Here is a 25678-nt window from a genome sequence, read left to right on the forward strand (position 1 = left end):
AATAATATTAATATTTAAATAAATCACCAGGAGAGTCTGAGTCTGAAGATAAAACTGAGATTAGCTCTTACATTCTGTGTATATGTTCTGAGGATTTTAAATGCTATTTTTATTCTCAATTCTCGTCATTTTGGTGCTGGTGGTTTTCCTTTGGGGCTGGATAAAACCTCTTTGGGGGGGTCGCCAAAAAGTCCTCTATGCAGGAAAACCCCTGCATGATAGTAAAGAATTGTGACCACTAATTTTCCCATTTCTTCCCAACAGAGCAGATGAAATGTACGCAGACTTTTCTGCTCTGTCCAGCTAAAACAGATTTTTGAAATGGAAATCTGGGCTTTACTGTGCATCTGGTGGTGATGGTCCATAGCTGTATAAAATTGGATTTTTTTTTTTTTAAATAAGCATAACAAGTGGTGAATGGGAAGAAAATATTAACTTTCAGCAATGTTTTAGTCTTGTTGCATTGCACGTTTCACCTTTAATAGTCCTTCACAAAGGTCGAAAAGTCACTTTCAACTCAACAGCACTTATTAGTATTCTCGGTTTTCCCCTGGGACCAATCGGAGCTGCGCAGGCCTAAAACCCAGCATCTGAACCAGGAGATAAAGTTATGAAATGAGGGTAGAAGAAGAACAAACAACTTGCAATATTCCAGCCTCTGTACCTTTTTTTTTTTAAATGTTTTTCTTTGAGCCATGTTTGGTGGAAAGTGGGCAGCAACGATGGACCAGGCACTGAAATAACTGCTAGTTTCTAGAGAGCTTTGTTTGCCATTAATATTATGATCGCTTGTTCTGATCCACAAAGTTCAGGATCACCAATTAAATCCATTTTTGTAATGATATTGATCCTTCTGAACTGAACAGTAGGGTTGCAACTAACAATTTTCTGTGATTATCAAATTATCTAGCAAATGCTTTGTGATTATTCAAGTTATTGCTTAGTCTACAACATGTCAGAAAACAGGGAAAAGGACAGAATATGTCTTCAAATTGCTTGGTTTAGGCGACCAACAGTTCAAAGCCCAAAGACGGTTTTCTGTGATATAAAACAGAGGAAAGCAGCAAATCCTTAGATTAGAATCCTTCGATTAATCCACTTATTGTGTCAGAGTCCAGTCAAACATAGCATTGTTTCACACACTCCCACATACAGTACAGTTCAGTGCAGCACGGGGCGTGTATGGCTGGCCCTCAGTTACCTTGGCGTGAGATTAGTAAAGCGGTGTGAACTGTGGTAACGATGGAGCGAGGCCCCACCGCCTCGCCCAGATCACCATCGACTTGTGACCAGGACTAACAGACGACACACCGCTTGTCATATGACTCTGTTAAAAGACACACACACACACACACACACACACACACACACACACACACACACACACACACACACACACACACACACACACACACACACACACACACACACACACACAGCATCAACAACCTGAGTCATCTGCCTCGTGGGGAACAAGAGGGAGAAGAGAGATGAAAGGGAAGATGATAGCAACATGCAGAATTACAAAAATAAATGTGAGGGTCTCCTATCTTCTAGGATTGGGGCATTGAGAACCGTTTCCTACTTGGAAACGCTTAAAACATTGCGATTCCATTGGAATTGTTTGGAAAATTTCGTTTTGAATCCGACCGTTGGTTCCAAATTTAACACGCGCGAGTTTGGGTGTCCGTGGTGGCCGCCGTTCTTCCAGGCGCTTGTTGTGTTGCTGCCATGGAGCAACACAAAAAGCGGCACTCTAAAGTGTGGCTTTTTATTTTACGTTGAAAAAGCTAGGGCTGTGCTCGATTGAAGAAATTCTTAGTCGACTAACACTCATTTAGTTGTATCGACTCATCGATTAGTTGATTTAATCAACGGAGTTTCTCCGCAAAGAGTCATGCAAAACATCACTTTAATTCTTGTGTTTACCAGAGATGTGCTCGTACGTTTCTTGGAAATAAATCATTCAGCATGAAAAAATCATAAAACATGACTAATCGACTAAAGAAATCTAAGTTGACTAAGACCAAAACGATCGATTAGTCGACTAATCGACTAAGAGGGAGCAGCCCTACAAAAAGCCCAGTAAAACTGTAAATCACCATTGACTCAAAATCACATGTTCCTCTACCTGTGCAAATAAGCACGCGACCCGTTTCAACTCCACCCCTCAAAAAAATCGATTAAGAAACTGAATTGGAAGGAAGAATCGGAATTGGAAGCTGGTGATTGTTCAAATCAACCGTACCAATCTCCATCAAAAATACAGCTACAGAAAAACATGGAGGGTGGGCTTTCTCCGTTTCTCTGAGGCAGCATAGCTGTGGTCGTTGAGTGAAAAACGGCTCACCAGTCAGAGAGGAACTACTTAGGGACTTTCTCTTGAACAGCCTCAATGATTGCATCCTTCCCATTACATAAAGCCTCCCTCTCATTCCCGAGGAGGGGAGAAAAAGCCTCATCGGTATAGGAAAAAATTCCTCACTGGCCCTCCCTTCTCCTCCTCTTCCTCACCGGCCCCACCCTCTTCCTCCCTCCCTCCTCTATGAAAGTTTTCCTCTCCTTCACTCCGCCTGGTTTCTTTTTCCACTGTCGCTCCCCCCTTACTTTGCCCATCTGGTTGTGGTTAGTGTTTTGAGTCGCGCTGTCTCATTTCTCCTTATTTTTCCTTTAGTGCTTCCCTCCCTCTATCTCTGTCTGCCTTTTTTTTCCCCCTCCCCCTTCCCCTCCCCTCCTGTTTTCATCCCCTGCTGCCAGGAACGTTTCAATATGCAGTCTACATCTGCTCTCCTTTCTCTCACCCCTACCCGCTCACAGACACAGTAACCCAACGGCAGGCCGCCTCTTTCCTTTCTACAGAGTGAAACGTACACTGAGTTTCTCAGTTAATAGACAGATCTGTCTCTAAACTAACTGAACCTATAAACCGCTCTATAGCAGCATCTATAGCTGAATAATCAGTTGAATGTGAAGTAAGTGCTTTGAAAAAAATGCAATGTTCCTCAAAGTTGATGTCTCATTTCCTGTTAAGCCATTTTGTTTTCCAGTTACATCAGTTTTCTCAGCAGCAAATTAGTTGAAGGGTCAGTTCCTTCCAGGTTACGTAAATAGTAAAGCTTCTCTGGAACATGTCATGAGCATGGTAGTTGGAACTAAGAGGATAACAATCTTGATCGTGGTTAGAAATGCTTCAGTTTGGTGGCCAGGTTGGCTCAGTGTGTAGAGCAGGCGCACATGTACTGAGAGGTTCATGCCTCAATGCAGAGGTCCAGGATTCAAATCTGACCTGTGATGATTTCCTGCATGTCTTCCCCCTCTCTCTCCCCTTTCTCACCTAGCTGTCCTGTCAAAATTAAAGCCGGAAAAGCCCCCAAAAAAGAAATGCTTCTGTTTTTATCAGAGAACAGGCCTATGATCTATATCTCAGTTACGTGTCTGAAAAAACGATACCAAGCCTCAATCATCATGTAACTTTTTTTAAAACTCAACCTTGTGTTGACTTTGGGTCACATTGACCCGTTTTTCAATTTTTGTTTTATATCCGAAAATATGGGACGTAGAAATAAGCGCTGAAAATGTGTAGAAGACAAATTTAACAATTTAAAACGTTGGAAAAAGCAAAAAAAAACTGTGAAGAAAATTTTTTTTTGGTGTGTATCTTGCAGGGAAACTACAGCTTATTACATGTTGAAGTTTATTTTCATAAATTCTGATGATATTTTACTCACCAAAGTAATTGCTTGGATCTTTGAAGGCATTAATATGGCTGAAAAAAAAGAGTCCAACGGTGCAAGAAACAAGATCAGTCAAATATTTATTTTGAAGAGGAAACAAAGACATTTGGTAAAACTGTCTGCCGTAAACATCCATCACAGTTTACTGGGGCTGTCGCTTTGGATTCAAAATAATTGCTCTGTAATCATGTATTCAAATTGAAATGTCTCAGTGTATAACAATGGTGCACCAGGCTGTGCCTTGTTCTCCACTGTTCTTAAAATGCCCAAACATTTTTTTAAGTTAACTCCACCGAAAATGGAGTGATGATACACCTCCCTTACAGTCTGGCAGCAGTGATGCTGAAAATGGCACGTTTTGCTTTAACATTTTGATATTTTGGATGAGGCTATGTGGGTTGCTTTCTAATTCGATTCAATTTGATTTCCCATTTGATTCGATTCATTATCGATTCAATCAGGGATATTTCAGTTACTATACCAATTTTGCTTGGATATGAAAGAAATTCTCAGAGAACTAATGCTTTAAATTGTAAAAGGAACCCTCTAACAAAAAGCAAAATGAAAGCAACTAAATGGGTGTGATCCGTCACGTTTTCAGACGAGACCACATTCTGCGAGGTCATTTACACAGCCATGTTACTGTTACTGTTTAGGCAGAGAGTGGGTAATCCCAGCAGAACCATCTGGCAGCCATTTTCACAGCGTTATCTTTCACATACAGTAGATGAGCAGGGCTAGTGGAGCTTTAGGAAGTTATTACTTAAACCACTTGACTCACTTTCCCTTTCGGCAGCGAACCACATGGTCACTGACTTGTTAAGACATGTGCTGTCCCTGGGACACCTCAGGTGATTCCCAGAAGAGTGAATATGAAACCAACATGACACACCATAGTATTTGACGCATGGCATAGGGATTTTCACAGCTGTGTTCCACATATTAATATGCTGTTCTTCACGCAAACCGGACTATAGCTTCCCAACATTAAACCACAGATTCACATTTCTAGAGCTACAGCTACAGTTATAACTATCTATTTGAAAAAGGAGAGGGACCAGTCTTGTCATAATGTAAAGTGTTGATGGATATAAAAATTAACCACAGATTTAGAAAACTAAATGGAAGAAAAATACAATCGTGTCTATGGATGATATTATTTGTTTTTAAAGCTGCGTTTTATAGTTTTGCTTTTCAAGTCAGACAGCTGCTCGATTGTGATTCAAGATAGAGCAGTACATAGCAGATTATCAAACAACATCATTTCCCCACAGACATGATGTTGTTTGATAGGCCCAGAAAGTAACGTTTTGCAGTTGCTAACTATGCTGTCAGCTAGTTGGTGCCAGGCAGCGATATTTTTTTGGCCACGCCAAGACCTGCCCTTCAATAGCTACTATTGGCTAGGCGTCCATGTTTACGCAAGGTAACGTAACCTGATTTGTTCAGGTCCTATCCCCTGACCAATCGTCTGTCCTAACCTTAACCAGGTGGGTCTTGGCGTGGCCATAGTGGGATTCGTAATTTTTCTGCCAGGCAGGTAGCGTACAGTGAGTTTCTAAAAATTATTTTTTTACTTGTAATCAGACAAACAAAACCTCGTGGAGTGGAGTTTGTGGCCAAGTGCCTCACCAAGAGGCTAGAGGCTCTGTAGAGTGGCAACCATGCTTCACATTACACATGGATCCATTGGTAATACCAAACAAAAAATATGAACTGCTTTTGGGAGCGGGAACAAAGAAAACCAGTCATCATAATACAGCATAACACTTTTTTTTAACTAATAAGTAATGTGAACAACCATTACAGTAAATTAAAAAGGTTATTAATCGGTTTAACAAAAATCATCCAATTTCACACATAATTCTTCCAAAGCTATGGGGACTGATGCGCCGCTTTGAACTGACTTTTTTTTTTTTAAAACGTCCATTGAATCTGTTATCAAACTCCTGGAGGACTGAAAGAGCCGTGGCCGCTGTCAACAAGTCCCAGTCGTCCGCCAGCCAATGCATGATGTTGATTGATTGAACTGATTGATTCTACAAAGGAAGGCTTAGTATCAAATATAGTGTTAACACAAAAAAAAAACTTGAACGCCCGATTTACAGCTTCTACATGTTCTACTGAATGAAACCAAGTCATTCTGTGTAGCGTTCCTTTTTCCACTGCACTCAACCTGAAGTCAGAATATCTGATGTCCTTACATGGCCGGCCCTAAACTACCAAAATATAACAAGGATCCGGAAGCAGCAAAAAGGAAAGGCTTTCATTGTATAATAAACAATAGTCGGATGACGTCAGCGAATCAACTAAACAATCTCTATCCAACATGAAATATTTGGAGGTGCGTTGTTGTACTGACTTCATCGTCACGGGGAAACTCCACCTGGACTATTTGTTGTTTGCAGCAGCGAGCGGATAATTAAACACACTAGGCTGAGTTTCAGGAACATGGATACTTGATCTGGCTTATTTTAAAAGACAAAAAGGTTTTTATTTATATATATAAATACAATTCTATTATAATAATACTAAAAATACTCCATTGATTTTTGATTTGATTTTAAGTTATGTCCTGCGTATTATTTAGTAGTTTCATAATTCATATAACGTGACCACGTGTTACTCTGTTCAGCCGTCCGAGAGGCACTTTAGTTGAATTATACTGACACCTTGAGGAGCAATACAAATTCAAATCTAATACCAGAGTGTTGAAATGTAAAGTTGGCAGACCATTTTGTATTGCTGCGTATTATTACTTGTTAGCACATCGTGTGGTCTTTTTTATTTATTTTTTTCGTAGCCTTGAAATCTGAGATGATCTTGACACACGTCAGGGCAAAAGCTGCAACGCTGCGAGTCACGTCATCCATCAGCTGCACGGGGGGAAAGATGCAGAAGGCCGGCTGAATGGAAGCAGGTAGAGAGCATAATGGAAGAGGATCCACGAGAAAATGAAATCAAGTCAGACAGGAAAAGACATTTAAGTAAATGGAATTATTGAGAGCATAATTTGGAATGAGCAAATGCATTAAATAGAAAGGAGAGATGGGGCGTTGGCAAGAGAGGGAGGGATGGAGAGGGCAAACGGCACGGAGGGAGGGAGGGAGGGAGGGAAGGAGGGAGGGACTGTGTCACACTGGAGAGCCACAATAAAAGAGATGGAGGGCGCACTTGGTCCGTCTCCAAGATATCGATTTATAAATTAGCCGTAGTGTGTGTGTGAGTGTGTGCGTGTGTGAGCGGCTCTGTGGGTAGAGAAGAGAGGTGGGGGATGGGGGGGTACGGGACCAGTTAGTGGTCCACAATCGAATTATGTCTGAGCTGACAAGCAGGAGTAATGATGCTGGGGCTGAACACAGAGAGCTGCACTCCCAGCCTGATAGCAGCACAATAGACCCAATACGCCCCAAGGTGCTCACTGACATCAATATGTGAAAAAATCGACTTGGATTTATGGAGCCCCAAAGTGCTCGATATGAATTAAATTAAAGACCTCGTATTTAATTACTGTAAAATATATGATTGAAATCTCAGCTATTCGTTATGAAATGTCATAAGAGAGACTTGATTTAAGAGTGAATGAACATGGTGCATAATAGGTTGATGTGTTAGTCTTTGGCGATTAGACTCCATTGCAATGTTAAACTATTAAGGGGTATAGAGGCCGTGGATATATATATATATATATATATTTTTTTTTTTTTTGGTGGATTAAAGCAATGTTTTCTCACAGGCTTCATAATGCCATTAATACTGAACACATTCAGAAAGAATACATATTTGTACAAAATTTGTTTTATATTGAAAATCACAGAGCGGCTCTAGTATAACCATGAATTCCTCCTCTCCAGTCTAAGCTTTGACCCTGCCTGGCTTACCACATATCAGACCTTTGACCTGAACCTTTAATAGCCTTGCACTTTTTCTCAGCTGTTCTTCTAAAAGGCCACTGTGAGTCGGAGAAATTACTTCCGCTCCCCCCACCCTCCACAAAGTCAAATGTTAACCTGCAAGCATCCGACAGCCTAACACAGGAAACACATGGAGGTCTCTACAGCTGCTGCCAGATAAGTGCAGAGAGAGGGAAAAAAAAAAGTGCAGCACCTGTTTAATGTCCTGGAGGAAAAGATAATGTTTTGAATTATGAAGCAGACAAGAACCAACTTCCTGTGAACATAACTGGGACATGACTCACTTTATTCTACTGGCACGAAAACAAGATTGTGCCACCTGCTGTCCGTCATATGGTATTGCATGCAGGCAGGTATTAAAATGGGGCTAAGGATAAGCTTCGAAACCACAGCTTTTAGTGGTTTCCATTCTTGTAACAGCTGTTTACATGTACTTGTTTGTCTCTAAGAAGCAGAATGACTTTAAAAAGAAGAAGCTTTATTTATTTGGCACATACAACCGCACAGTACAATGTAGTGAACTTCAATAGAGCTGCAAAGCTCTGCTGCTGGAGCAGTTCATAGCAACTCTAAAGCTCTTTAGATTTCCTTGGATAAAATTAAGTCGCATAACTTTGAATAAAGTAATCGATTAGTTGTCAACTATCAAATGAATCGGCAACTATTTTGATAATTGGTTTGAGTCATTTTGTATTAAAGAAAAAGTAAAACATCTCTGATTCCAGCCCTAGACTGTAAAGTAGTGGACAGAGCATGTGTGACGTCACCCATTGGTTTGTGGAGATCTGCTGTGAGTCATCCCGGTTGCTGATGTGACGATTTTAGACGAGAGGGAGGAGCTGCTTACACTCTACGTTACGTTACACACTTTCACTGGCAATCACATCATAGCCACGCCCTAAAACACCCAATTCTTTATGGCCGATTTTAAAATCTACGAGACCATAAGTCAGATAGAATTCAGGTTTAAGGCACTTCGTCGAAACGGATGAGTTGCCCATTAATATTAACAGTCAATGATTCCAGCTTGTTAAATGTGAATATGTTCTAGTATCTTCTTTCCTCTGTAACAGTAAACTGGATATCTGTGAGTTGTGAACAAAACAAGAGATTTGAGGACGTCATCTTGGGCTTTGGGAAACACTGATCCACATTTTTCACAGTTTTTTGACATTTTAGAGACAAAAACAACTAATCCATTAGTCCAGAAAATAATCCACAGATTAATCGTCAATAAAAAACAATCGTTGGTTAAAGCCCTAAAATTCAACCTCTGCAATTGACCCATCCCAAGCATTAGGAGCAGTGGACGGCCGCATAGCAGCGTCCGGGGAGCAACCTGTGGTTCAGGATCTCGCCCAGGGACACCTTGACATGCAGCCAGAGGAGCTGCTGAACCAACAGCCAGTCATGTGTTTGAAGGAAGACCCTCTCCTCTACCAAAGCTATCAAGTGTTGCCATGGATATTAATCAGTCAATCTACGCTGTCCTTCTGTCCAGGTGTCCACATCCTGATCGCTGTCGGCGCGGTGATGATGGTGGTCGGTTTCCTTGGTTGCTATGGTGCCATCCAAGAGTCCCAGTGTCTACTGGGAACTGTGAGTAGAGCTGCAACAATTCCAAATTTTGCTTTACGATTAATTGTGCCAGAAATAATTGCGATTAGCAATGTTATTTTTTCTTTCAGTCAAATTAAAAATCATGTATTACTTTTTGAAACAAATTAAAGTTTTGAATGAATCCCAGGATAAATCTTTGGGTTATATCACTGTCATGTGACCCAGATAATGTAATAACACAAGTACACAGCCTATGATGTAAACCACGCCTCTTTATTATGTAAAAACTTTTTGAACTGTAACCCCCCTTGTCATTTTTGTTGCTAGGAATGTGTGTAGGGTAAAGTGCCAACATCTAACAAGTAACACTGAACTTTTGTTGGTTTACAAGAAAACTTTACGGGGCCCCTTTAACTTTATAGAACCCTATTTTCTCTCATTAAAACGTAAAGCCTTGGTAAGCTGGACCAGTGTTCTGATGTTTCCATTCTGTCCTGCAGTTCTTTGCCTGCCTGGTCATCCTGTTCGCCTGTGAAGTTGCAGCTGGAATCTGGGGCTTCATGCACAAAGACACAGTAAGACTGCAAACCTACCCTTCAAATTATCAATATATCAAGATGTATGCAACATTAAGTCCAAAAGTCAGTAAACACCTCTACAGGGTATTTGCAGGTCCTTTAAGGAAACATATTACTATTATTACATTATTTTATGAAACAAATGCCTCAAAAAGTCAGGACCTATGTTTGTTCAATGTGTTTTCAGATATTCTGGTTTATTTTGATTGATCAGTCAGCTCCCCGAGGTCCAAAAAGTGCCTCGGAACACACCGAAGCGACGTTGACTGGAGCGTACGTTCTGCGTGTGCGCGAGACGTAATAGAAAAAGACTGACCAGCTGACCAATATTGGCCCCTTTTTACGAAATACGATCTCGTATTTTACGAAAATAGTTCACTGAAACGTGTTTCTGAAAACATTTTAAGCATGAAATCGGCCATGCAGTTAGTGAATCGGTCTTCATTTCAGATCGACAAAGGTCAGTTTAAAAGAATTTCGTCAGATTTTGAGAGGCGTTCGTCACTCATCCCGCTCGCCATTTCCAGGGTTAGTACTCCACCAATCAGATTGGTCATTGAGTTTGACTGCCCGCCCTCCGACCCAGCAAGTCAGGTCAGCCAAAATGAAGGCCGACGGCTCCACCTGCGGACGACGGCACGGAACACACTAAACATACTCGAGTCACCGACCTCCTACAGACTTAGTATAAGCCTGAGTGACTGTGCTGTTTTGTTGAAATGCCTTGTTGGCAGAAAGTGCAATGGAAACTGTGGAAAATGTGGATTTACCTGCTACCTTAATATGCATGGCTACTCTAGCCTCAGTTTTTGCCTCTCGTGTATTACCATTACAGAGCCAAGCATCTGTCTAAAAAAATAATAATAACCAGCAATCTTTGAAAAAGAGGTTATTTAACAACACTTACTGCTGTTCTAAATGTAATTCAGTCTGCTTTTTTTTCAGTTTCCCACATTGCGATTGCATTTCCTAATCCAAACAAAGATGGTAGCCGAGAATTACATATGTCTGTGCTCAATTTGTATGTCTTAAAACAAGATTAAAACTAAATCAGTTATGCTTGTGTATATTGATGTAATTGATGCATTATTTTATATTTTCAGACAAGACAAAGTGTTTCTATTTTGCTTGTGTTGTACAAAGAGTAAGAGTGATCTCCAGCTACTAGGGTGGGACAGACAACTTGGGAAACCGGTTTTAAAAACCAGGTTATAGGTACAAATCTTTTCTATAGTACAAAATAAAGAATACCTTTTCATTCAGAGGTTAGAAGAGTATTTAAGGATTCTGGAAAGAGCTTGAGAACAGAGGTAAGTGTTGTTAAATGACCCTCTGGGTTTTTTCAAAGATGACTGGTTATTTCTTTTTTGAAAAAAACAATGCTGAGCTCTGTGATTGTAATGTAATAGGAAGACACGATAGCCACTAACTGGGGCTAGTGCTAGATTAACAATGAATAGGGAAGTGTGTCAATATGACAAAAATGTTAAATACGTCTTAAATCAACTTTTATGTAGCACTGCACAGATCTTTAAAGTAATGAATTGGACTTGAAATGCTACACTGCTGATAAAGTATTTACCATGATCTAAGCGCACGGCGTGAAGCGCCTGGCACAGGTGCGTTTAGGGCGTGTCCAAATCCACTTTTGCTAGTTTGACGGCGGAAAAAAGGGTCCGTGCGCCGGCCGCATGGTTCAAAAGGGTTGTACTTAGTGTCTTCATTAATTCGTAGGTGTATTTTGGGCGTAACATGCAATAAACCAATCAGAGTGTCATCTCTCATTCCCTTCAAATGCCAGGCATGTTTGTACTTTGGCGCATTGCTATTATGATGGCAGATTTGCACCGTAATATATTTATTTGTAATCTTTTTCATGTTTGTGTGCTGTTGCGAGCCTAGGCGCATTTTACTAATGCGCTGTTAAAATAACAATGAAATGCTGCGCTTGACAACTGCGTCGGTCTTAAACTAGCGAAGACACTTGCGTCGGGCTTCGCGCTGCACCGGGTTACAAGATAGGACCCTTAGTGTTGAGTTTGAGGCTGAGCCCACAGTAAGCTCTCTGTTCCTGTTTCAGGTGTCGAAGGAGATGATCAACTTCTACGACTCTGTGTACGAAAAGGCCATGGCACAAAGCCTCACTGAAAACGACAAGAAGACGGCTGCCGCCTCCGTGCTCAAGGTCTTCCATGAGACGGTATGAACAAACACTGTCAAACGAATCATTGTCAGTTCTATTGAAAGTATTCATGCATGGGTTGACCTCTAGCTCACCCAGTAAGAGTGTGCGCCCCATGTAGGCTGAGTCCTCTGCAGCGGCCCGGGTTAGAATCCGACCTGCAGCCCTTTGCTGCGTGTCATCCCCCATCTCTTTCCCACCTTTCCTGTCTATCCACTGTCACAAAAGAAGAATCTTCAGAGAAAAATAAAAATAAAGCATTCATGCATTCATTTGTTTATGTTTATATAGTATAATAATTGTAATATAACATGATAAGATGCACTTGGACCTATCAAAGGACAGGTTTCAAGACTTAGGGTTAAGGTTTTAGCGTTTCATCTAAACCCAGTATTGAATTATTTTATTTTAATCCTCTCAAACCTCTTGGTGGACCTATTTATGCTTACCAATCAACTTTGGAAAGTTACTAAAAGTAGAAATAACTAAAATTTTAAAGATGCAGTTGAAACCTGTAGGTTTATAAGCCCGAAACCGTTTTGAGCGGCAGCCGTATTACTGTACACACTGTACCACGACCTGAAAATGAGATGGAACTGAATTCATCCGGAATTACATTTTATAAGTAACAGCAGAAGATGTCAACTGTTGATTAAACACATATCTAATTATTGAAGTAACAGCATCCTTCTGACTTTAGCACACATTTTCATAAAGCTCCAAATACTGAAGGTCCTTATTCAGTATTATATCCAGGATATTCTGTTTGTTTCACTCTGAGCTTTGCTAATAAGAGCATGCGAACCCATACCGGGCCGCCCAATATGGGCGCTGTTCCAAAATACAGTTATCAGCTTTGGAGAAAAAAAAGTCTACAGTATATTGTGCTTTAGTCTGCTGTCTGGATCCTCAGAGAGAAAGGGTCTCTGGGAATTTAAAATGGGAAATACTTCCGCAAACCAGCGTATCAACTTCCACCATCATTGTGATCAAAATTGCAGAATGCAAGTTAATAAAAGGAAACCTGACGATGTGAAGTGTAGCAGTTTATAGATGTTCACGTGCATGATCAGGTAGAAGGCACGAGTGTGTGAGGGTTGGAAATCTGTTCACATTGAATGAATGAATGCTGTATATCCTAACATGTAACATGTAGATTTTAGCAGCTTACAAAACACTCTTTAAATTAAGAGGTATAAAAAAACACAGTATAGAAAAAATATAGTATAAGAATAACAATAAACTTTTAGCTAAATATTTTTACAAAAAAATAAACAAACAGTAAACAATAATAAACTACAGATAAATAAAGATATATATATGTGTATATATATATATATATATATATATATATATATATATATATATATATATATATATGTGTGTGTGTGTGTGTGTATGGTATTGTGTTATTATACAGTTAATAAATAAATGACATTTAGCATAAATTAGCAGTTAAGAGCAGTTAAAGTGTCCTGATATGTATGTGAGTAGATTATTAATGTATTGCACAGTGAAGGAGTGAGTGGCTACCACTCCTTCCCTTCCTTCCTGTTCTGTTCATTCTGTCCTCTTTACCCTATTTCCTCCTCCCCCCGAGTGAGGAGTTGTAGAGTATGATGGCATGAGGGACAAAGGAGTTCTTGAGTCTGTTGGTCCTACACTTGGGAAGGAACTTAACATGTTCAAAACATTATCTAACAAGTGAATTGAAGCGGCTCTGTTGTAAAGGCTAACGGTGCTCAGTTAGTACAACAACATCATGTTAGAAAGCACAGCCAAAATGATTTGTCATAAACTAAGTAACAAAAGTGTTAGCCACGATGCTAACGGCATTGATAACTAAACCAGACAGTGCTGTCACTACTATTTTAGTGATTTATATTGCTGCGATATTGTAGGGTTGACATTTGGTGCTTTTACAAAATGTTTTTACATTTAGATTTTTGATATATAATCATCAGTAACGTGGATTTAATGACTACGTGGGTAAAGGCAAATAATAGAACAGCTAGAACAGTCTGGTAAGTTCAGAAAATAACATCATTTTAATCTAATGCAGCTTGTAAAACCAGGAAAGACAACACTTTTGTCATATTACGATATCACAATCTCCAAAATCTATATCTCGATATATATATACACTACCAGTCAAAAGTTTGGGGTCACTTAGAAATTTCCATTCCAGACAGAATACCAGCAGAGATCAGTTGCATTGTTTTTTTTAACCAGGGCAGCAGTTTTCAGATTACATTATGTGCTTACATAATTGCAAAATGGTTCTTGACTGTTGTAGACAGAAGTGGCTGAAGAAATGCTTGAAATTCATGCTTTTTGGTCTAAACGTCATACCCAAATTAAAAGTGGTACAGCTCCCATATACTTTGACACTTAGGGGTGTGCCTGATATCATTGGAAAGGAAACACTCAAGTTGTGTCAGGGTGATTCTAGGCCTTACTGACACAGAGTTACAGAGGCTAGAATGGAGATTTTTTATTTCTGTCCAAGTTATAAATCTGTAAAATTATTAAAATACACTGCTGTAAACACATCTGACAGGTGACAGACAACACAGCATTAGCCACGTCTCAGCTTACTACAGAAAAAAATTCAGAAGCTAAAAGACTCAAAAATGGATTTTATATGAATTCTTTTCTACAAATATGTCTGTGCGTTTTTTATTTCTATTTGAAAAGTGCAAATAAAAAAGCCAAAAAACTACAAAATACAACACTTCTCAAATACACAAACAAACCCACATCAATCACCTTTCCAATGATATCAGGCACACCCCTGAGTGTCAAAGTATATGGGAGCTGTATCACTTTTAATTTGGGTATGACGTTTAGACCAAAAAGCATGAATTTCAAGTGTTTCTTCAGCCACTTCTTTCTACAACAGTCGAGAACCCTTTTGCAATTATGTAAGCAAATAATGTAATCTGAAAACTGCTGCCCTGGTTAAAAAAAAACAATGCAACTGATCTCAGCAGGTATTGTGTCTGGAATGGAGTGGAATGGAAATTTCTAAGTGACCCCAAACTTTTGACCGGTAGTGTATATATATATATATATATATATATATATATATATATATAATCTATATATTGATATATTGCCCAGCCCTAGTTTGATCGGAACCGTCTCCGAGCGGCCTACAGCTGGAGAGATAGTCTCTTCACTCAGAGAACCATGGTTACAACGTAACCGAGCGATTAGCTAACGTTAGCTAACATATTTATATATATATATATATATATATATATATAAAAAATTATTATATTATATTATAATAGTCATTTAAGCATTCGAATAGTATTGATTTTTTTACTATTCAAATTAATTTCGGCTTTCGGAATTCGTTCCAACAGCCCTAATATGTATATATGCAAACACCGCAAAAAAGAAAACACATATTTACACCATAGAAATTAATAATGTAAATAATCAAATAAATAAATCTGTGAGAAACACTCCTCCTTCCTCCCTGTACCTTGTGAAAACCATAGTGTTGTACTGCTTTTTAAACGGATTACTACTGACTATATTGAACTGCTAGAGCTGCTCGCTGCCAGACGAGCACACTAGGAAGCCAACGACAGAAGGAGTACCGTGGGGAGGAGCGGGATGATCACTGTGTTGTCTTTGTGTTTCAGCTGGACTGCTGCGGTAAAGGCCAGGGCACGTCCTTTTTCACACAGTTCACAGACAAACTTGGCCTGACTGATATCTGCCCCAGCGCTGTAACTACAGTTGTAAGTGCCGTCCATCTCAACAGTTCTATTGCCACTCTGATGCCTCAACAGCTTGTGTTCACATTGCATCTAGATGAAAGCAGCACACGGGCAATTTGAGTAGGTTACATTTCAGATACAACATTAAAGGTAAAACTGACCACGTTAACATTTATCATTATACAGAAGGTTGTACAATACAATGTCCTCACAAAGTTGTGTTTCTCAACCTTTCTGCTTGGAGTCGGTTGATACGTATGACGTATTTTTAGGGCTGTCAAAGTTAATGTAGTCTGGCATTAGCAGACTTTCCTCCACAGCGCTGCAGAGGAGGGTCTGGCTAGTCCACACAGCATTCCGGGATGGGAGAAACACGTGCTCTGGTTTATTGGAATTTCTTTAAAGTGCTCATATTATACTTTTTTGCTTTTTCCCTTTCCTTTTTCCGTTTTATATATATTTTTTGTGCACGTTATAGGTTTACAAAGTGAAAAAGCCCAAAGTCCACCCCAAAGAGACTTACCATCTTCCAGAGAAAACAAACAGCTCAATTGTAGTCCAGCCTTTACTTCCGCAACGAACATGCGTTACTTTGTAACACACATTATAATGCTCACCTAGCTGCTAGCGTGGCACTTCCCCCATGCTCTGCAAAGAACATAGCTAGCAGTACTTACTATGGATGTGAGACTCCCAACAAAGATTGTACAGAAGTGGGATGCCTCACTCTGTAGCTAAAACAGAGAGCTCAACACACAGGGTGAAAAGAGGAGCTGCAGCAATGTGCAGTACAACAAATATATGGTGTTTTCTGAAAATTAAACCACATAAACCTATTGTGGTACAACCTCTGAATACAATTATGAACCTGAAAATGAGCATAATATGAGCACTTTAAGCACTTCTATCAATATCTTTTTTTAAGTACATTTAGAACAGATTAAATCTTTTTTATAAATTTGCGATTAGTTGCAGTTAAATATTTAAACCGATTGACAGCCCTAATTTTAATAGAAAATAAACTATATTTGAAAAACAGCAATTTGTGTATGATGTATTCTTCTGGCTCCAGCTCCATACTCACAGCACAGATATGAGACTGGTGTCAATCTTCTCATCCAACTCTTGACAAGAAAGTGAAAAAAGCCCATAATGTCAAATTATTTCTTTAATGCGATCAGTTACACCTGGTTGACCGGTCAAAATTATCTGCTGTGACAAAGGTGTGTGGGAGCAGCGGCCTAAAAAGGTTGAGAAACCCTGATGTAAAGCAGTAAGTCAGCCTTTTAAGTGCAAAGTTTTAGTGGAACGATGTGCAGGGAACGTTCTCTGTATTCAGGACCTGTGCTGCACGGGGGCCCTCACTGGATTTCTTGGCAGCATGCTGACATTACTAAAATGACCTGAGTCCAATCCAAGCCTGGCAGGTTGCCACGATTGTCTTTTCTTCGGTTTTCCGGAAATGATGATTCCCAGTGTGTGTCGCCAATGTCTTTAAAAGAAGCACTGGCCTTTACTCTCAATGAAGTCAGGGGATGGAAACGTGGATTGATTTAAAAAAAAATAATTGACTATGGGTGTAATCGTTATGCAAAGGGAAATGTAGGCTACTGTGAACGAATTTGTAATAAAGTAATTGGTATGATAATAATAGTTGTTACATTGTTTAAATATAGAAGAGTTGTGTGTGTGTGTGTGTGTGTGTGTGTGTGGGTGTGTGTGTGTGCAAATATTAAAGAGTCTCCAGCATGTGTGTATGTGTGTGTGTGTGTGTCTGTAGGCTGTACATGGGCAAGCGAAATGCTAATGCAAGCATGCTCACAGTGATGTTGAGCAGGTACTGCTTCTCATATGTTGATGTAGCATATTAATGTGGTAACATTTGCGAGAGAAATATTCTATATATATATATATATATATATATATATATATATATATATACACAGTACAGGCCAAAAGTTTGGACACACCTTCTCATTCAATGCGTTTCCTTTTTATTTTCATGACTATTTACATTGTAGATTCTCACTGAAGGCATCAAAACTATGAATGAACACATATGGAATTATGTACTTAACAAAAAAGTGACATGACATTCTTCAAAGTAGCCACCCTTTGCTTTTTTTATTAATAAGGGAAATAATTCCACTAATTAACCCTGACAAGGCACACCTGTGAAGTGAAAACTACCTCATGAAGCTCATTGAGAGAACACCAAGGGTTTGCCGAGTTATCAAAAAAAGCAAAGGGTGGCTACTTTGAAGAATCTAAAATATAAGACATGTTTTCAGTTATTTCACACTTTTTTGTTAACTACATAATTCCATATGTGTTCATTCATAGTTTTGATGCCTTCAGTGAGAATCTACAATGTAAATAGTCATGAAAATAAAAAGGAAACGCATTGAATGAGAAGGTGTGTCCAAACTTTTGGCCTGTACTGTATGTATGTATATATATATATATATATATATATATCAATGGGATTCTACTCATCCTCTGCATGTTAGAATTGAAATCTCATTCATGATTTCAAAAGTCTAATAAAATTAATCCAACGTAAAGAGCGGTAAACGTCGGGGCGCCCCCGTACCTCAACGGATAGGGTGAGTGCCATTAAGGCTGAGTCCTTACCGCAGTGGACAGGGTTTGAGTCCTGCCCTTGGCCCTTTGCTGCAGGTCTTCCCCCCCTCTCTCCTAATTCCTCTCTGTTTCTGTTTTTAAAAAACAAAAATGAAAAATGCCTTAAAATATCTTTAAAGAGCAGTAAAAGTCCTTAAACAGTTAATTTATCTTCAAACAAACAAGTACAACATGTGGTTTGGAGATCTGGTTAGTGTTAAAGTGCCCATATTATGCTCATTTTCAGGTTCATAATTGTATTTTGAGGTTTTACCAGAATATTAGCCTGGATGCCAGCCAAACTAAGCCCCGCCCACAAAATTCGAGGTCGGGAAGTTCGGTCTGGAGTCGCTCCGTTGAGAAGCAATTATTGCCCAAACAGGATCTGTTCGGACCAATCAGATTGTCGGACAGATGATCAACAGTAACAGAATCAATCACGTCACCAAAGAATGCTCGGGTTGAATTTGTTGAGATGTGTAGATTCCACCATCGCGTCTGATACAGAAGATATCAACAGCGCATTCATTTTAAAATCCTCAGCGGAAGAGCCTCAACAATTGCCCGAAAGCACAGTAGCGTTATATGGTGGAGCGAGATAGAGAGAGACTGAAGAGAGAGAGCGTTATATGGTGGAGAGACATAGAGAGAGACTGAAGAGAGGGACCGCCGCGCTAGAACAAAGCCGTGAATCAGAGAAATAAAACGTGTTTTCGCCGATCCATCTCTAGAAATGCAACTGTAGCGAGCATGTCACTACCGCTAACGTTATCCACATTTATATTTACAAGAAACAAATGATATATCCAGCTTCAAAAAAGTCTAAAAGTCGGAAGTTAGAACGAATGCATTGTGCAAAGAGTGGTTGCTATGGAGACCATACACAGTGTTGAGTTCCGTTGCTCTCATTGGTTGGAGGTCTATCCAATGAATGCAGAGGCATTATTTTTCCTGGTTGGGTTGGAACACGCCCCATAATCACAGCCCAATGGAGCGGTTTCAAACTCACATTCTGACTAGAATCTGAGTATGACCACGTCAGGCTACCAGAATATGTTTACATGGTTTAATTTTCAAAAAACACCATATTTTAGTTTTACTGCACATTGCTGCAGCTCCTCTTTTCACCCTGTGTGTTCAGGTCTCTGTTTTAGCTACAGAGTGAGACTCTCCCTTCTATACCATCTTTGGTGGGAGTCGCACATGCGCGGTAGCTAGGTAAGGATCACATCAGCTAGCTGTTTCTCCAACTTTGTCCTGTACAAGGCAGGATTAGCCGGGAAACTTCTTCTTCTTCTTCTAAACAAGGCCACACTTCCAACTTTGCGTGGAATACCTGCAGAACAGGGACATCATTTTGTAGATTAGGGTGAACTAGTGTGTGTTGTAGCAGTGTTTTGCCATTGATAACGAGCTAGCCACCTCATTTCGGCTAGTGACATAGAAAGCCCTGCAGATTTTGAACAGCTCACCCGGAGACTGAAGGCAGGTTACATTCAGAAACCCGTATCTCGCTCAAAACAGCATGGATGTTTGTTTTTTTCAAGTTTGTATGCGTGTGAAAGCACCAGAGACAAAAAAATAACACCCCAAAAAAAAATTCATAATATGGGCACTTTAAGAAAAGCCCCACAGTCAGTTATGGTCTGCATCAGAGGATTTAAATAATGAATGAAGGTATCGACGCTGTGTCTGCTGTATGTAATACGCCTCAGCCAAGGAGTTGTTTTGAGTAGGTAGAGGTAACAACGGGGAGTGATGTGTGATATTGACTTGTCTTAACATATTGTTCTTTTGTTGACAGTCTGTTAGTGAGATTGATCCTCTGGTTAGTTTGAGTGGGGTGGGTGCGCTTGTGGCTTGTCAAGGCGCCTCACTGATGGACCATTAAGTGCGGGAAGAAAGATGCACTCTAATCCTAATGATGTGTGGGCTCTATGGTGTAGTGTGATACCCTTGGGAGGAAGGAGTCTTCTTCTGTCGGTTTGAGAGGCATAACAAGACGCATTGCAAAGAGGTCTGAGCTCCACTGGAAGGAACACAATTTTCAGACCTTTTTGAAAACCTCCCTCTCACTGCTGATTTGGTATCACCTGTGACTAGGGTTGGAAAATTCCTGGAATTTTCAAAGTTGGAAACTTTCCATGGGAATTAACGGGAATATATGGGAATTAACGGGAATAAATGGGAATAAACTGGATATTTTTAACTTTGCTTGTTATAATACTAGTTAGTGTATAACAGGGAATTTAAATGTAGTTGGAAAAAATCAACATATTGCAGCATAATCTTGGTTAAAACAACCTGATTTAATGCAACTTCAGTTGAATGTCCTCCCTATATTCGCCAATGACATGCACGCAGTAATCAGCATAGGCTACTACATACTTGCCAACGTTTAGTTTTTAAAATACAGGAGTAGGAGTAGTAAATCAAAGGCAGCATGCTAGCTCATATGTTAAGCTAAAGGTCAATGGTTTGGTCTACTACATAGCATACTGCAGGGCTATTGAGGCCACACCCACTGCAGAGATCATTTCTAGAATCCAACATTCTACAGCAGATTGAACACAACTTTGTATAAGATGGAGTTTGTATGAATTACCCAACATTTCCAGTTAATTCTCGTAAATTCCTATTAATTCCCATGAAAGTTTCCAAATTGGAATGTTTCCAAAATTCCCCAGCTTAACTTTCCATGGAAAGTTTCCGTAAAATTTACCGGAAAATGTTCGCCCCTTTGCAACCCTACCTGTGACACAGCAAATAAACAAGAGACACGCCCACCAAACGAAAGAAAACACATCGCAAAGACGTCGCACACCGCTTCACACCGTTCCGAAGAAACGTGTCGTTCAACCAGGAAACCGTAGCAAAACGCTGCACACTGTTTTGAGATTGAACGTTCCCCAGGTCTCTGGTGCTATAGTAACGTTCCGCTGCTCTTCTAATGTCCCCCACTTATCACACACACTTTGCAGAATCCATGCAAAGTGGAATGCCGTACAAACATTTAAAAACAGGAGAACGTTTTTTTGTTATTGTTGCGGGCAAAAATCCTTGATTATGCTGCATGTTTTCTTAAAAAATGCGATGGAATATGCGGGATATTTATGCCATTTTATGCAATGAAATTGCAGGAACTTGCAAAAACTGCGGCTTGATGAAAAAGAGAGAAAAAAGTGATTCCCCCAACACCTGCTTTTTGATGATGTTCACGTAATTACGTCACTTCATAACGTTCCCATGGCAACAGGGGAAAATGGCTGCTCTTGTGTGAAGTAAACGCAACATTTTTCAACTTTCTGCTAAGATATATGTAACTTTTTTGCAACGAAAATGCGGGGATTATGAAATCATGCAAGCCCCGCATATTTTGCGCATACTTTGGCTGATGCATTGAATTATGCGATCGCATAATCGCATTTTTCTGGAGGTACTGATGATTGTAAACTGCATATGTCCCGAGTGAGATTGGAAAGCTTGACAGGCGTAGCAACAGTAGCTACGGGGGGCGGGGCTTAGTGATTGGCCAATTGCCCACATAACCAATTTTGGTATCAACTCCTCCTTACTTGGCCCAAACTCTGAATCCAGCCCTGAATGAATAAGCAGAACAACTGGTCACTACTACAGCAGCTGTACAGTGGAATACTACTTAAATACTAATAACCCAAAGTAAAATGTGCCCGATATGAATATGTTCTGATGTGTTTCCTTTGCAGGATTGCCACAAGAGGATCAATGATCTGTTCACAGATAAGATCTACCAGATTGGTATCGCCGCTCTGGTGGTTGCAGTTATTATGGTGAGAACATCAGACACATCAAACCTTTCGATAGCATGGTGGTCCGAACCTTTTCTCAATTATTTTTTTTTTGGGGATCATTTTGCCAATTTTAGTACTTTTTTACTAACTATGGCTGCTTGTGTTTGGACGACATTTAAAGGTGCCCTGCCACACGTATGTCATTACTTTGTGGTAATGTCTGAAGTTCTACCATGGACTCTAACATTTTTTGTGGAAAAAATGCCTTGGTTGCCTTGTTTCAAGCCATTCTAGCGTGGCATAGAAAGCCTGCAGGAAGACTCAGCTCGATTTGTGCCAGTTCTCATTAATATTCAACAAGCTAAGCCGCTTGACTCCGATTGGCTAACAACTAGCCAATGAGATAGCTGTGTCTCATGTGACCTTATTTGTACACGCTGTGACTATACAAATCACAACGTGTAAATAGGAAAATTTTGGCGTTATTTTGTCACTTATTGGGCGCAGTAGGCTAGTTGGAGCCGGTTACCTCCAGGATCTGTGCTAAGCTAGGCTAGCAGTGGGAGTGTCAGACAGAGTTACGACACGCACAGAGATGAGAAGGGTATGTATGGACTTATCTAACACTGGGGATACGGCAAATAAGCTAAAGTCCCAATAAGTCGGCGTGTTCCTTTAAATGCATTCTGTGAAGAGCAAAATCTCCCGAAACTTCTTCACGTATGCGAAATTAGTTTTTTAACATTAATCACAACCTGTGTTTGTGTTCTTCCTCCCAGATCTTCGAGATGATCTTCAGCATGGTGTTGTGCTGCGGGATCCGCAACAGCCCGGTGTACTAAAGCCACGCTCGCCAAATGAAGGAAGGACGACGTCTCCGTCTCTTTCTTTTTTTTCTCCTTTTTCTTTTATAAGCAGGAACACGTCACATATATTGCTTGCTGGATTTAGTCAGCTCTTTGAGAAGACAAACGTAAAAACCATCCTCCATTGAGCATTTGTTTTTCTTTTTTTTCTTTTTTTTTTTATATTACAACTGTCAATTTTTTCGTTTCGTTAGTCACAGATGCTGTTATGCATATTTGACCAGTGCTATCCTAACCTGATATGTAGATATTATATCACACGGTCACACATGAATGCCATTCACCAGTTGGTGCACTAATCCTTTAGTGATGCATTAGTTGTTTTACTGCTCCCTTTGCCTATGAACATGTATTGTTTTTTTTGTTTTTTTTCACTGTTTGATGTATAAACTGTATATAAATATATATATTAACAGTGCTTTATGACTGGCTAAGCATGGAAATTGTATTACAGTAGGTCTTTCTCCTGTATTCTTCCTGCACTCTCTGCTTGTTTGTCTTTGCTCTAGACTGAACCAGATGATGGCGTCCCCTGCCCCACAGACCATTTTCTCGGGTTTTCACCCACACTGCTGTGGGACGTCTGTCGAACAAAAGGAATCTCAGTTAATCTCGGAAGCTGGAACCAAAGTCAAAGTGACCCGATGTCCGTCACGTAGGACCCCACAGAGTTATTTTGTTGGTTTGTCTTTGGCTGTTTGTCGTTCATCGTGTCTCCAACGCTGTCTTGAGCGCTCAGTTGTATAAAACCTATGAGGAAGGTGTTTCCCCGCAGTAGTGTTCTTTAAGATTTCCTTGGACAAAAATGAAGTTGCATAACGTTGAATTAAGGACAGCCACGACGATTAATCGATTAGTTGTCAACTGTCAAATTAATCCCCAACTCTTTTGATAATCGATTCATTGTTTTGAGTCATTCTTTCATGAAAAAAAAAAGTCAAAGTTCTCTGATCGCAGCGTCTAAAAAGTGAATATGTTCTAGTTTTCTCCTCTCCTCTGTGACAGTAAACTGAACATCTTTGAGTTGTGGACAAAACGAGAGATTTGAGGACGTCATCTTGGGCTTAAGGAAACAACATTTTTCACCATTTTAAAAGACCAAACAACTAATCGAGAAAATAATCGACAGCTGCAGCCCTAGAAATAAGCAATGGTCTTATAAACCATACTTTATATTCATCTAAAAACACACAAATGTCTCCTATTTGGCTATTTTGGCCTAGATCCACCACCTACATCTCGTATTTTGTCAAAATCTTTTCAACTGGGTGGTTAAAATGCAAAAAAAGGCAGCACTATTCATTCTGAATATTGAGCAAAATCTTTTTGTATGATATGATTTTCTCCAGACAACAACAGGAGAAGCAGGAGCAGACACTTTACCAGGCTTTTTGCTGGGCTGAGAAATCATTATTAATTATTTCAGCGCCGTTATACACGAAATATTTCCGGAAACCCATTTTGGTGTAATCTGTATGCGAGTTAAAAAATAACAAAACATTAAGATAGATCTAAAAGAGAAAAACTTTTAACGGTTTTATACAACTGTGCACTTATTTGTGGAGGCGACTTGCTTAACACTATGACCATCTCTCCCATCGGAGGGATCAAATTGAAATATGAGCCATAGAGCAAGTTGGCTGATCTCGGTCTGACTGAAACTCCTGTTGCATCCGTAGTATTGATGGTGTGCTTGTTAACCGTCAACTGTTAACTTCCCCGGTCACTCAGCTCTGCAGGCTCGTAGAGGAAACCTCTGGTGCGAGTCCAGCCTGTGGCCGTTGTAGCAGCAGGAAGGGCCTTGCTTTGGCGTTCTGAATCTCAATCTGGCGTTGCCTTGTCTGGTTGAGTCTAGCCCTGCCTTATCTGACCTGATTGTGTCACTAATGTACACCCCCCCCCTCCTCTGGCTTCACAGCCCACTAACCTCTTCTGGTTGACACCGTTGCTGTAGTAACTGTCCCTGATGCGGGGCTGAGTCAGCCAGTGGTTTGCACCAAGCTGTTTGCCCTCCTGCTTACGTTACTATGCTGTTGGTTTGGCCCTGTATGCACCACCAAAAACCGTTTGAGCTCGTGTATTTGTGAGCACATACAGAACAAGGGCGGACACAATATCATGAACACCAGTGCAGTATAATCGTGATGTTCGGAGGCCCATTCCTGCCGAGAATATAAATACCTGAAAAAACTAGCAATGGTTAAAGAAGATTGAAGAGATGTGGCGTCTCGTTTAGGGCTGGGTTCAAATAATCGATATTCCAATTTAAAAAAAACTTAGTTTGAGTTATCTGATATTGACCATTAAAATGCCGAAATCAATCTTTTAATATATGCCTTTTCACCATGGATGTATAACCCACCACCAACGTTTTTGGGGGACAATTCTTAACGTATTAGCGTTATAAAAAAAAATATTTGAGGGTTGCTTCTTGCTTGTACAATTTTCAGCATCTGATAATCTCTTTTATATCAAAGCTAAATTGGTATTGTAACTGGAATTTCCCTAACAGTTATTGAAATTAAATTGAATCAGAAATGTAATCGAATCCGGGACCTTGTGAGTCGGAATTGAATCCATTCGGTAAGTCCTTGGCGATGCCAGGCAACCAGCAGAGGCTCCTGGAAGTCCAAACTCCCGGAGAAGAAATAGTTCCAGCACGTAGTTCCCCTTAAAACCACAACTGGTGGTGTCTTGTAATTAAAACCTAACCCAAGT

General features: G+C 40.0%; 1 protein-coding gene across 1 annotated transcript in view; it reads left to right on the top strand.

Annotated features, from left to right (window-relative positions):
* LOC114554714 (CD81 antigen) overlaps positions 1–23969 on the top strand; it is a 42008-nt gene extending 18039 nt beyond the window's left edge. The window contains exons 3-8 of the mRNA XM_028576711.1: positions 9150–9247; positions 9709–9783; positions 11867–11986; positions 15625–15723; positions 22050–22133; positions 22874–23969. Coding sequence (XP_028432512.1) covers positions 9150–9247; positions 9709–9783; positions 11867–11986; positions 15625–15723; positions 22050–22133; positions 22874–22936 — 539 coding nt within the window. The 3' untranslated portion in view covers positions 22937–23969. The remainder of the gene's footprint in view (positions 1–9149; positions 9248–9708; positions 9784–11866; positions 11987–15624; positions 15724–22049; positions 22134–22873) is intronic.
* The last annotated feature ends 1709 nt before the right edge of the window (positions 23970–25678 follow it).

This window comes from Perca flavescens, chromosome 1 (assembly GCF_004354835.1).
Source record: "Perca flavescens isolate YP-PL-M2 chromosome 1, PFLA_1.0, whole genome shotgun sequence".
In the NCBI taxonomy this organism is placed as follows: domain Eukaryota; kingdom Metazoa; phylum Chordata; class Actinopteri; order Perciformes; family Percidae; genus Perca; species Perca flavescens.